Source organism: Euprymna scolopes, chromosome 6 (genome assembly GCF_053919585.1).
Source record: "Euprymna scolopes isolate OS-2025 chromosome 6, ASM5391958v1, whole genome shotgun sequence".
Taxonomy (NCBI): domain Eukaryota; kingdom Metazoa; phylum Mollusca; class Cephalopoda; order Sepiida; family Sepiolidae; genus Euprymna; species Euprymna scolopes.
This window is the reverse complement of record NC_136487.1, coordinates 147836807-147851725: the sequence shown is the minus strand read 5'-3', so window position 1 is coordinate 147851725 and position 14919 is coordinate 147836807. Positions and strand designations below refer to the sequence as shown.

The following is a 14919-nucleotide window of genomic DNA, read 5'->3' as shown; positions in this document are numbered from 1 at the left end:
GTGCAACGTGAACCGACATCTTGCTGCCCAAATCCCAACATAGCGCCCCAGTAGTTGCTGCCCCTGATAGTAGCCCCCTACACCAAAGTGGCAATGTGCCTTGTTTGGGGTGAAAAAGTAATCAAAAAATAAAATAAATAAAAAAAAAAAAAACAAGGAAAGTGTCATCTTCTCTTACTCGAAATCACAGATTACAAGTTCTGACTGTCTCTGTTATTTTCACTTTTTTTCATCGCTGCGTTCAGATATTTCTTCCTCGCTTAATCCAATCCCATTCACGCTCGCTAGTTATCACTTGACTTTCCGACATTCCTTCACACAAAAAACTACTCGTTGAAGGTTCAATCCTTAGTGTGAGCGATGCTAAGAATCCAATTTAGAATTACATAAAACTAACACCGCAAATTAAATGAATGGTCCTGTTCGAAATTTCGTGCAGAAAGATTCCCTGATGAAGGCCAGAAGAATAGTTGGCCGAAACGTTGCGAATAAACAAACCAATAAAAAAAAAGATAAAAAAACAACTAATAAAGATGAGACTAATAGTCCGAAATGAAAATAAATTAAAGATTCCCTGACTTCCACAAGATACACCTGCAGAATATCGGAGATTACATCGGCTGAAACGTTGTGAAAATAACACTAAAAGATGAGAACAGTTGTCCAAATAACTTAATGATGTTACGATTCCTACTTGTTCAACCTTACCTTCTAACTCCCAAGAAAAGAAAAAGAAAAAGAAAACACTTGCTAAGATTGTACTTGAAAAGTTAAACGGCACCTGCAACAAATATACAACAATACTATCACTAATCTTGAATCCGCTGTGGTCATAGTGTATCGTTATGGCTAACAAATTCTTTATACAGGGTGTCCATAAAGTTCGTGTGCACTTTAAAAAATTTACAACTTTATTTATATTTGCGATAGAAATAATCTGTAAAAAATGTTATAAAGTTTCATGTATCTAGTTTTAAGTATAGTTATTGAATAATTTTTCACCACAAAATCCGTAACAATTTTAAGATAAGTAAAAAATATTTTCTTTTGTTTTTCAGAATCAATTTGATCCCATGGCTTCAATTGAGGAAAAAGTAAACTGTGTCCTTTGGTTAACTGAATTGGAATCTACTATTGCTGTACAAAGAAAGTTTAGAATTGAATAAAATAAAAAAAGCGCCTCATAGGAACACCATTGTTAAATGGATGAAAAAATTTAAAGAGAAAGGCTCTGTCCATGATAAACCACGGTGTGGAACGCCATGTGTTAGTGACGAAAGTGTTGCTTCCATAGAAGTATCTTTTACTGCAAGTCCAAGAAAGTCTGTAAGACGGGCATCATTGGAGCATCATTATTTCTATTGCAAATACAAATAAAGTTATAAATTTTTTAAAGTGCACACGGACTTTATGGACACCCTGTGTATTATTTAATTGGAATTCATTATTGAAACGAATATCATTTATTAATTTATTTATTGCGGACTATTATCCCCATCTTTATTAGTTTTTGTTTCATGACGTTTCGGACAATTATTACTCTGGCCTTCGTCAGTGAAAACAACAACTAAGAAAGATGAGGATAATAGTATGTAATAACTAAATTAATTAATAATACTCATCTCAATAATGAATTCCAATTAAATATATATATATATATATATATATATATATATATACTAGCACAAGAACCCGTTCTTGACTGGGTTCAAAAACAGCCTACAGAAAATGGACTCTGATTTATGAAAGTATGATAGGTTATGAAAAGGAAGGATTGTAAAGAGATAGCTTCGAATTTGAGGGTATCAAAACTAAAGCAAAATATGATGAAAGTAAAAATAGATAAACCCCATACCTGTTCACACTGAAACACTTATCACAATATTCTGTGGATCTATATTAAAAAACCTTGTTAAACTTTGTGACATATTTCCATTCGATGGAGGTCAGGTGCGAACGAACACCCCATAATTTTATTATATCATATTTCTTCAAACTGAAACATAATTATCAAAGTACACTTACAGATAGTTATGAAAAGTCTTTATTAAAGTTTGTGCCTATTTTAATTCTATGGAGGCCATGCGCGAACGTAGACCCCACAATTTTATTATACCGTCCCTATTTTAGTTAAAACATACTTATCAAAGTATTATTATGTACATCTGTATCAAAAACACTTGTAAACGTTTTTTTTTTAATTTTTAAATTTTTTTATTTCCATACTTTGTGAACCAGGCGCATACACAAACCCCACAATTTTAATGAATCATCATTATGCCAGATCAAACATACCCATTCCTGTGTCTCTATACATCTTCTATCATTATATGTGATCAGTTTTCTATAATAGTCAACCATAGAGGAGCCTATTCGTGACCAGACACACACACAGATGTTCAGCTTTATATTATAGAAGGTATACCATTCGGTACGGACCGACCATGGAAGATCAGATAATAAATAAACGTGGATTTATAAGACCAAAAAATCCAACCTTGATTACCCTTTGGGCCCGTGGCGCAGTGGATGCAGACGTTGAACCCCTACGGTTCCAAGTGAGAATTGTCTGAAGATAGCAGTTTCAATCCTACCCAAAGCCGGCCAGAGGCTTACTTGGCCAAAATATAGCAAGAGGACAATAATTGCTGAGAATGCATTTATGAGATTCAGAGTTTCTATTCTCTCACAGTTATGACCTGACAAAGACCAGAGGAATAATTGGCCGAAACGTCGTGAAACAACTAAGAAAGATGAGGTGAATAGTACGCAATAAATAAATTAATAAATTCTTTGACTACATTGGGTTATGGTTTCTTCCTATAGTATCGCCAATAACAATTGTCTATATAGAACAACTAGCAGACCGCCAGACATTGCCAGTCCTAAAATACGCTTAAATATGATATTTTGATTAATTGTTATATTATATTGGACCCAATATATAGTAATGATTTAAAAAAAAAAAAAAAAAAAATGACTCATGCGCTAACATCGAGAATCGAAACCATATAGTTTAGCTTGCGTTTTACTTTTTCCTTTGATATTAATGCCTGAGCTATGAAGACATGTTTGCTGCAAGGCTAAAAATTAAAACATGCATATTCGTAATACTGTCATTCGATCTTCACCTAGCAAATTGCATTTTTTTTTAATTTTCATTTTTACACAGATTTTCCCCAGCTAAAACCCAAATATAAAGTTTAACATGGGTTCGAATACCCTATATATTAAGTTTCATGTCTGCAGACCAAAAACTGACAGAGGAGTTTGGCAGGCAAAATGTTTTAAACAAATATATATACGCATATATATATATATATTATATATAGTGGTTACTGTTTACTATAACCTTTTTACGCAAATATTATGCAAGTATAAATCATATAGAATATCTGCATGAATATAATTACATCTAATAGTTAACTAAAAATGATTATCCTATAATAAAACTGAAAAATATGCAAATAAGTTAGACATTTTGCTAGTGAATGCAATACCACGACCCATATATAACAAAGTTGTATTTTCTTAAATAAATAGGAAAAAAAGTTTTTTTTAATATGAAAAAAATACATAAATGAATACACAAAAAAAAAAAAAAAAACAAATATATAGGAGTATAGAATAGAAGATCACATTGACACACAGGTTCTCGTTAGATCACCTAAACAACATTGAACCTTCTCAGTACAAGATGGGTGACCATTTGGGAATAATAAATGCTGTAAGCATTTAGGTAAGGTGGGGTATGTATAATACCTCAAGAGAGATGAACGCTCTTGCTTCACACACTTCCAGGTTACCAGTGAGCAAAGTGTAGCCCCTGTTAGCCATCTCCTGATATTCTGGAGTATGACAATGTAAGAAGATAGATGGAATTCCTCAGTCGTAGGGGAGGGGCTTGGTTGAAAAACTAAACCAGATAGAGGGTGCCAGGCGGCCATGTACAGCAATCTCATACTGATTGTGTCACAAACAAAACATCTGTTTGTCATGAGTCAGCATGGAAGTAGTAAGACCCAGAAAACTGTCATAAGAATTTAAATCAAACTAAACTAAAACCTGATTAAAGTAACTTGTTTGCGGGTGTAATAAGAACAAAATAAAATATATATTCTCACTTACCTGTACCTACATCCTCTATTGTTTGGACTTAGAAATTTTCAATTGAATACACGTTGGCATGTCTTGGTCTATAGGATTCTCATCTACCTGTACCTACATCCCCTCTTGTTTGGACTTAGAAATTTTCATTTGAAAATATTTTTTCTGGATTGCATTTTATTTTTTTTACAGCAAGTACATTGTGATGACTGCACCTTCCTAGCCATCCCCCTTTAAGGGTAGTGAAAGAGCCCCCCACCCCCGCAAAAAAAAAAAAAAAAAAAAAAAAAAAAAGAGTCTGTTCACTTTGTTATCAGACACCCAAGAGGCGAAAATCATTCTGCAACTTCCTGCAATAGCAGCCAAATCTGAAATTTAACTTCTAATGAAAAATTTCATTTTGCAGGAAACTAACTTTAAGTGAAAAACTAATATTTTCATATACACACATCCAGTCTTGCTAGAATAGGAACAATGCAGCGATGAGTAGCTCCAATCCCTGGTCCGTCCCCACCCGTAAGTCTTTCACAGCAAGAACACACTTAGCCACAACAAACGAAATTTCCATGAAGACTTCTTTTCCAAGAACATCACTGCTTCCTAATTGACTACAACATGGCTGCCTTCAACTCTAATATAAACAAATATCTGAGGAGCAACTCTTTTGGATAAACAATTCCTCTTAAGTAATTTTCTGCCCATTTCATCTATTGTTTCTAGTTCTCACATGGAGATGCTCATCATCCTATTGCTGACCTTTATAACCCTTATCTTCGAGTGGTTTTTGGGCCTGGATAAACAGTGACCCATTAGTAAAAACAAAAAGTTTCTGGAGGTGATCGCAGAGTTGTAGCACAGATCTATCCGCTGATAGAGATCTTCTCGACTGTCTTTGACGAGCTGGTTCTGAGAGCTAGCAATCCTGTCATTATGCACTGGATTGAGGTACCTCTGAGATCGATCCGGAGACTGGAATTTCAACTCAACAGATGAACTTTTGCTGTGTGCTATCAACCTGTTCTTTTCGAAAGGCCATTCTTGGTGGCACCTAGATAACGGAACCTTGGTCAGGAATGTTCCTCTTCGGTGGAGTTATTTGGGATCCACTTCCTGTCACTGTCCGACAACAAACTCGAATGGTCACGCCCCTGAATCGGGGTATACATCCAAGGCTCTGGATAAGGTTCATTGTTCGGGGTGTATTTGAAACCCATGTTCACCCATCAATTGACGTATGGCATAAGCACATCGACACACTGGTTCTCGTTACGTCATTGAGATTAAGCAACATTTAGCCTGGTTAGTAAATGCTGAGTAACCATTTGGGAATACAAACCACAAAAACATCGACTGAGGACAATTGCTTATAAACTTGATATTCCCATGAGACTTCCTCTGAAGGAAGAAGCCGGTTTAACCCGCCTATAATGAGTATCATTTTTGGTATATATCCTAGTCGACGTACCAAGAAAGATTAAATTTATACTGAGAGCGCATATACAGACAAACAAATAAGAAAAGATGAAAAATGTTTTATATGAACATATAAAATTTTTTTTTTTTAAGGAAATGAAAAAACACAAAGAAAAAATGCAGAATAAATTTATTTTTTGTTTATTCTTTTGTCGGAGATCATTGAAAAAAAACCTGATTGACTGGTTGGTCAGTTTTTTTTGAGTCTTGATGGATGGGTTAGAAAAATTAAAATAAAAAAAAATAAAAAAAGATATATATATATACATATATCTCTTTGTTGGATGGTATGAAATAGTTGGATGGTTTTGAGTCTTTACTGCCGATTTTTTTTATACCTTTCTCTTATACTATTCAGACACGTGGTGTGTTCAGCATTCTTTAGAAACGACCTTCTTCATTTCCGCTCAAAGAAAGGGTGGGTTTAAGCTTGAAAACAATCGTTTCAATAATCGATTTTAAATTTCATGGTGGGTCGGAATTTTAGTTTGGTTCCATGTCATCTTGTACATAAACCTTATTTAAAAAAATTTAAAGAAAAAAAAAATTGGTGGCAAAAATTACCATATTCTATTCATGACAAGAAATGATAGTTTGGAAAAAAAAGGGGGAGGGGGGCAGGTTAACCATTTATTTTTAAACCTGCCAAAGAAGCAATTCTTTAGCTAAACTGGAATTAATATCACCCACTAGTCTACATGTGAAGAATCCTGAAATTTATTGCCAACCTTTTAAGCAAGTATGTCTGAGATTTTTCTAGCATGACCATTGTTTCTTTTTTTTTCTTTCTGTTTACAGATTTGCACTGTCTGTTTGTACTTTTTTATATTTGTATTTTAATACTATTCAAAGTAATTAAAAAAAAAATTGGAAAAGTTTTTAAATAAGGTTAATTTACAATATGAGTCAAGGTAAAAATGTTCCTTTTGGCAGCATGTGAATATGTTATTAAATGACACAAAAAAAAAAAATACAATCACAATTGAATACGACTAGATCAGTACTTGGTTGATTGTTTTCATTAAAACGTAAAAAAAAAACAAAAAACAAATAATGCTTGTACAGTCATTGATTCAATGAAGGGAGACGGTTTGTTTTTAGATCACAAGTGGGATGAATAATTATAATAATAATTATAAATTCCCCTACATTCCGTCACACCGAAAACGTGTGGCGCAGAGGTCTAGTCTGTCATAAGTGCTGGTAAATTTCCAATGCCCGACGGCAAACTTGTGGGGAGTCCATTAAATCATATTCGAGACTGAAACTCTGAACAGACTCTTTGCCACAGTCTTGTACAATTGGACAGTAGTTGTTAATGTCTGTATTAAGGAGCCGTTCATTAGTTTCAACATCCTGGTTTTTGCCCTGTGGGTCAGTTAGCGGTTGCAGAAGCAATAATTGGCTACCATTCTGTTCACTGTCACAGCTGTCGTAAGAAAAGTCCAAAATATCCCCAGAAGAATTCGAACTGGCACTACCAATGCTCAGACGTTTTCTCGGGTCACTGTTACTACTGTTACTGCTACTACTACTGCTTCCACTGCAACTTGTGTTACTTCCACAAATGACTGCTTTCTTCAGGATACCTCGCCGCCGGACAAAGTTATCTATCCCACTTGGAATGGAATTGTTTCCACCGCGAATGTTTTCATTACTCGTGATGATATTAACGTTTCTTTCTACAGATTCGACGGAAGACGTGATGAAACCGGACCTGGGGTCGACACGTTCCTTAAGTATCTGTCCCAGTATGCTTCCATCAGTTCTGTCCGATGTGTCGTTAGCAGTAGGAGAAAGTTTTTTGGGTTTTACTAATAATTGGTCAAGAGGAACATCGTCTTTTACTACCATGTGACGTGAAGCTATGTCTACCACCGACGACAAGGGTTTCTGATACGAGGAAAAGACTTTGTAAGCCGCATTGTCTTTAGGATCCGGTTGGCTGTTTTCTTTACAAGAACTTGTTGAAATGATTAAATTGTTGGACCCTTTATGATTACCAGCACCTGTTATATGGTCATCGTTTCCAGTCCGCTTAAGAATACTCCGGACTGGCTTCCGATCAAGATCTATCCGCTGATAGAGATCTTCTCGACTGTCTTTGACAAGCTGGTTCTGGGAGCTAGCAATACTGTCATTGTGCACTGGATTAAGGTGCCTCCGAGATCGACCCGGAGACTGGAATTTTGACTCGGCAGATGAACTTTTGCCACGCACTGTCAAACTGTTCTCTTCGAAAGGCCATTCTTGGTGGCACCTAGATAATGGAACCTTGGTCGGGAATGTCCCTCGTCGGTGGAGTTCTTTGGGATCCACTTCCCCGTCACTGTCCGACGACAAACTCGAACGGTCACGGCCATGAATCGGGGTATACATCCAAGGCCCTGGATAGGGTTCATTGTTCGGGGTGTACTTGAAACCCATGTTCACCCACCAATGCCGCGCCACGGTCTCGACTGTAGCTCTTCTTTCGGGACTCACTGTCAGCAAATGACGTATTAGGCCCGCAGCTTCTGAAACAAAGAGAAACACCAATAAACAGTTAGCAGTTTCATTTAAATAAATGCTATATTATTAGGTTGTCTGGAAAGAAGTGTTTTAAAAGAACAAAGAAAGAACGGTGAAATCAAAAATACGTACTCTCTGAAAATATTGTATTTATGAGAAAAAAAATACAAAAAAACAAGTTGATTGTTATAAAATGATTTCTGATTGGTTTTCTTACTTTGCCGTCACAAAACTATTTCAAAGAATAAAACTAAGTAAAAATTAAAATTTGATGAAATCTAATTCAATCGTTCATCTGAGGATTTTCACTAATCGAGAAAATAAATTATGAGAAAAGACTAAATTGTTATGTCAATTTTCTTTCTTTTTAATATATATATATATATATATATATATATAATCTTTATTATTATATAAAAGAAACTGTGTGCGCATGTGTCTGTCTGGGTCTGTGTCTGTCCGTCTGCCTCTATGGGTCTGTGTCTGTTCGTCTCCCTCTATGGGTCTGTGTCTGTCCGTCTCCCTCTATGGGTCTGTGTCTGTCCGTCTCCCTCTATGGGTCTGTGTCTGTCCGTCTCCCTCTATGGGTCTGTGTCTGTCCGTCTCCCTCTATGGGTCTGTGTCTGTCCGTCTCCCTCTATGGGTCTGTGTCTGTCCGTCTCCCTCTATGGGTCTGTGTCTGTCCGTCTCCCTCTATGGGTCTGTCTATCCATCGCTCTGTGTCTGTTCGTGTGTCTGTGTGTGCCTTAGCTTGTTCCTTTTATAAGCAGCTGGGCTGATTTTTATGAAATTTTACATATCGGTACTTTATGTGTCTGGCCATGTTCTTAGATGGATTTTGTACTGAAATGTCTTCAACAAATATCAATAATAATAAAAAAAAATGCGATGAAAGAAGGTATAGATGATTTTGATCAAAGTTAACACTTTACACAGTCTAACATGACAAGTGCATTTGAAAAGTTTTATGACAACACAAGCCAGAAGAATCAACATAAAATCAACAGCAGGTTTTTTTATATGACAGGGGCAAGTTCAACTTTTGGAATGCCCCTTATAAATAGTAGATACTTCTAAGTTTAGAAACACAACTATTAGACATAATAAAGTGGACTATATTTAATTGAATTTGCAAAGCAACAAACAAGGAGTGGAAGCCCATCAATAAAAATTCAGAAAACTAATTTAAATTGTGAAATTTTAGCAATCAAGAATTGAAATATTTCAGATTTGCATAAAATTTGATCCACAATCGTTAAATACCAAAAGATTCCCTGGATTTAAATGTTAAGCCTTATCTAAAATTTAATTCATGTAATGGATTTTGATCAAATTTGGAACAACGATCCTAGACATGAGGTTTACTAACATTATACATTAATATTAATCTTTGTAATGGGGACAGAAATGTGGTGCAAAACTGTTCTGTTCAGGGAATTAGTTTCACCTACTCTGGGACAAATAATCCGACTCTGTATTATCTACACAAGTCCATTTCATCAGATCACAGCCTCCTCAGTGTAGCTAAATGAGCAAGTGCTTCAAGCAGAGTTTAAAAGAAAAAAATGTTTTGCCAGCAGTTGTGGCTTCTTACCACTACGCTTACTATAGGAAATTATAATACTTATATGAGCTTACATTTCCATTATCAACTACTCAGAGTGCTTAATTCTTTTTCGAAAAGCTAGGCCTAACACTAAAGGTCAACTATTTATTCCCTTAGCAGAGAGCTCAACCCATGTGGGTCATCTCCGTCTTCTCGACTATGCAAGAATCATATTTCATTGGTTGATAGTGTTCGTAGGTCTCATGTCTACCAACGTCTCTCAATGTAGATTTGAATAACGAAATTTTATTTAGCTTGCATTATCAACTACGTAGAGAGCGCGACTTTTTTTTTTTTTGAAGAGCTCAGCCAACAAATAAATGAAATACTCACCAGAAGATTTTGTTGGTTCGTAATAATCTCCGTTTGATATCTGCTTCCTTAGCACCTTGAAGTTACTTCCATCAAACGGCATTGCACCATACACTAACGTGTACAGAAGCACCCCCAAACTCCAGCAGTCCACCTAAAGACAAAGAAAAACAATAAAAATGGAGATAACAGACTGTTGAAAAAAAATAATATTGAAGTAAAAAACACTTGCTTTTAATCTATATCTTATACTAAAACTCTGAATATAATATCTATATAATTATAAAACTCTGTGGACCTTGCTTGTTTGCGTTGTCTTCAATTATCAGGTGATTCCATTATTTAAAAAAAGGCATGACAGGTGAATCTATATATATATATATATACATATATATATATACTAGCAAAAGTACCCGTCGTTGACTGGGTTCAAAAACAGCCTACAGAAAATGGACTCTGATTTATGAAAGTATGATACGTTATGAAAAGGAAGGGTTGTAAAGAGATAGCTTCGAATTTGGGGGTATCAAAACTAAAGCAAAATATGATGAAAGTAAAAATAAAATACATAAACCCCATAATTTATTATACCATACCTGTTCACACTGAAACACTTATTACAATATTCTGTAAATCTATATTAAAGAACTTGTTAAACTTTGTGACATATTTCCATTCGATGGAGGTCAGGTGCGAACTAACACCCAATAATTTTATTATATCATATTTCTTCAAACTGAAACATAATTATCAAAGTATACTGACACAGATAGATATGAAAAGTCTTTATTAAAGTGTGTGCCTATTTCAATTCTATGGAGGCCAGGCGCGAACGCAGACCTCACAATTTTATTATACCATCCCTATTTAAATTAAAACATACTTATCAAAGTATTATTATGTACATCTATATCAAAAACACTTGTAAACATTTTTCTTTAATTTTAAAATATGTTATTTCCATACTTTGCGGACCAGGCGCATACGCAGACCCCACAATTTTAATGAATCATCATTATGCCCGATTAAACATACCCATTCCTGTGTCTCGATCATCTATCATTATATGTGATCAGTTTTCTATAATAGTCAATCATATAGGATCCTATTCATGACCAGACACACACAGACGTTCAGCTTATATATATATATATATATATATATAAATAAAGTGCAGGAGATTAATAATTGTGAAATTATCAATAAAGTTTTCATAGAAGGAAACATAACAAATCCAATTTATATGTACGATCGTTTCGGAAACTATCTTTTTATTTATTCGATATTTACAAATAGAAATGGAGATAACAAACTGTTCAAAAAAATAATTATTGAAGTACAAAACACTTGCCTAGCTTTTTAAAAAATGGTCGCAAATACCAACGATCTCTTTTAGATTTTAAAAAATATCCTTATCAAGGAAGGTTTGTGCACCGAGAGGCTTCCCTATGTTAAAAAACTAGATTTACTTCGATAAGCTGGTTAAATTTTGGTATCTTCTCCCTCTTCTCCTCCATTTATGCTGGCAAAGAGACGATATCCAGAAATATTTTACTTATTTTTCGATGGTTTTATTTATAAATATTGAATGAATAAAAGGGTATTGTTTCCGAAACGATCATACATACAAATATGATTTTGTTATGTTTCCTCCTACAAAAACTTGATTGATAATTTCACAATTATTAATCTCTCACCCTTTCTATTGATACAGCTCTACGTAATTACAACTATTGAGCTTATAACTGCAATACTCCAAGCACAGCACCTTTAAATATATTTTATTGGGGCTTTGCTCATTTAGAACCTGTATATTACAATATATATATATGTGTGCATAGGGGCATGGCTCACAGGCTAAGGAAGAAAGCTGGAGAGTTGCATGCTTTGGTTTCGATTCTTGCTGATGGCACCCAAGTCATATATGTATTTATTTTTAGTTTTGATCTCACTACCATATATTAAGTTCAATATAACAATCGATACAAAATTGTCAGTATAATAATAAACAGGTAATCTGCATGAATTATACTATCATATTTAAACATATCTTATGACAGGGCAACGCCGGGTGACCTGCTAGTATAATTCTATTCTGTACATCTTGCTTGCTTGCTTGCTTGTATCTTGTCTTCAACAATTGGACGATTCTATCATTAAAAAAGGGATGACAGGCGAATATATATTATATGCATATGGGTGTGGCTCACAGGCTAAGAAATGAGGGTAGAGAGTTGCATATTTTGGTTTTGATTCTTAACGATAGCACCAATGTCATATATATATATATATATATATATATATATATATTAGTTTTGATCTCACTACAATAATATATTAGGTTAAATATAATAACTGATAGAAAATTGTCTCTATAATAATATATACGTAATCTGCACAAATTAAAATGTCATATTAAAGCGTATCTTACAACCGGGCAACGCCAGGCATCCTATTAGTACAAGTATAAAAGTTATCCATACAGCAATACTATGAGATACGAACGCACTAAGATATGATTTTTTTTAAATACAATGATACATTGTATTTATATTTTCACCCTAAGAATTTTTTGAGATATGATTTCAAAAAATCGTGCGATGCTCTCAGTAGGTTGCAGCTACTTGAGTAGATCCGAACACTCACTCAGGTTTGTTGCAATTTTATTCTGTATTTTTTTTATTCATTGTTCCTGTTGCATTTAGACTTAAATATTAAGCATTTAGTTGATTCAACATTTTTAATTGAGCATAATTAGTTACGATTATTGAATGCTAGTGTACAACTATTTTTTTTCATCAAAATTACTATATATCTATGTTATTGTTGTATTCATCTTTATTTTAGTGAAATTCAGGAATAATTTGAGTTTGTTTTGAGTAAATTTTACTTTCTTTTAATTCAAATGGGAATAATTATTTTGTGAGACAATTTTTTTTTTTTTTTTTAGATTTGTCGATCATGGAACAAATTAAATTTGGATATCAAAGTGTTACTGTATATGTATGTATATAAGTGACTTCCGTGTGAGGAAAGGTTTCTACCAAACTCCTGTGCTAATTTTGGGTCTACAGACTTAAAACTTGACATATAGGGGATTTGGCCCTGTGGATCAAATTCGATTTGGTTTTTAATTCATAAAAAAAAGCTAATAAGATGTCAAAATGTGTAAAAAAAAAAAATTTTTTTTAAATGGAGCTTGGCGTAAGTCAACTTAAAGGGTAAATATATATTTATAGGTTAAACGTTATTTTTTAGCTTTATACATACATAAATTTTTGCTTTTATATATTAGATGGCTGGGGAGTTCTATGCTTTGGTTTCGATTCTAGTTGAGACACTTGAGTCATTTTTTTTAACTTTTAAAATTCTGACTATATATAGGGTACAATATACTAATAGATAGAGAATTAACTTTATAATAATAATAATAAATATCTATTCAGCATAAATTAAAATATATTTAAGCATATTTTTATGATCTGGCAACATCAGGCGTTCTGCTAGTTATAAATAAAAATAATTGCATACATATGTTTCTATCTTATATAATACTTTTTTAGTCTTTTGAATATGTGGTATGATCACAGACACATTTTTTTCTTAGTTTGGTTTGGTTGTTTGGTTGAATGACATATTACTTTCTGAGTTATTTAATGCCGACTCCAGTCCTTTTTGTAAAAGCTTATATGCTTCAAGTTTTTGTGTCTCTTATTTATTAATGGCGTTTGGTTTGGTTTGGTTGTTTAATAGAGGAGGATTTTTGTTTTTGGCTTCGAAGAACATGATTGATTTTTGTTAAGGAAATGCAAAAAAAAAAAAAGGCATACTATCAATATTTGGTGTATTTTAAGTCAGAAAGCAGGTATCTTCAGACAGACTCATCTGGTAACACCAGCTGTTCTCATTGGGTGACAAAAGTTAAGCAATGTTGAGCCTGACCAGTACTAGATGGATAACCATTTGGGAATATCAGGTGCTGCATGTAGAAGGATAGTGATACCTCTTAGCAAAAACAAAAAGAAAAAAGGAAAAAGAAAAAAAATCAGCCATAAAGATGCATTCAGCAAATAGTCCAGTATCACAGTCTGACCCAGTCTTTTGAATATGTGGTATAATCACATAGACACATTTTGTCGTTTGGTTGAACGACATATTACGACATATCAAGCTTATATGCTTCAAGTTTTCATGTGTCTTATTTATTAATGGCGTTTGGTTTGGTTTGGTTTGGTTGTTTAATAGAGGAAGATTGTTGTTTTTGGCTTTGCAGAACATGATTGAGTTTTGTTAAGGAAATGCAAAAAAAAGAAAAGCCATACTATCAATATAGTCAGAAAGCAGGTATCTTCAGACAGACTCATCTGGTAACACCAGCTGTTCTCATTGGGTCACAAAAGTTAAGCAATGTTGAGCCTGACCAGTACTAGATGGATAACCATTTGGGAATATCAGGTGCTGCATGTAGAAGGATAGTGATACCTCTTAGCAAAAACAAAAAGGAAAAAGAAAAAAAATCAGCCATAAAGATGCATTCAGCAAATAGTCCAGTATCACAGTCTGACCAACATGTTTGCTGACACATGTAACAACTGCTTTTTGGGTGAAAGCTCTGTTCTCAATCATGTTACAAAGCTTTTAGAAACGTATGAGGGGAAAAAGCCGTTTATCAATAACCTTAACATATTTTATCAAGATATTAAAGACAGGAATTTTAACTAAATATCTAATTACAGAAATAATAATTACATAATTAAAAATTACAGCTACATTATGTTTAAACACCAGTTCTCACTTGTTGCCTTAATTTAAGCAACTCTGAGCTTATCCATTACTTATGGGTGATAGGTGGAGTCCATCTCATCCTTAAGTAATTATAGGATGGAAAATGGCATATTTTTATTGTTATA

At 34.0% G+C, this 14919-nt stretch overlaps 1 protein-coding gene across 2 annotated transcripts in view; it reads right to left on the bottom strand.

The window, feature by feature from the left end:
* Window positions 1-6272: 6272 nt before the first annotated feature.
* The window catches only part of LOC145278031 (uncharacterized), a 133013-nt gene continuing 124366 nt past the window's right edge, over window positions 6273-14919 (bottom strand). Inside the window, exons 6-7 of one of the 2 annotated variants that reach the window (XM_080130248.1) lie at window positions 10031-10163; window positions 6273-8093 (exon numbers count right to left, since the gene is read on the bottom strand). In XM_080130248.1, coding sequence (XP_079986374.1) covers window positions 6772-8093; window positions 10031-10163 — 1455 coding nt within the window. In that variant the 3' untranslated portion in view covers window positions 6273-6771. Of the gene's footprint in view, window positions 8097-10030; window positions 10164-14919 lie in introns of both variants that reach the window. The other variant, XM_080130247.1, reaches the window with a different exon arrangement.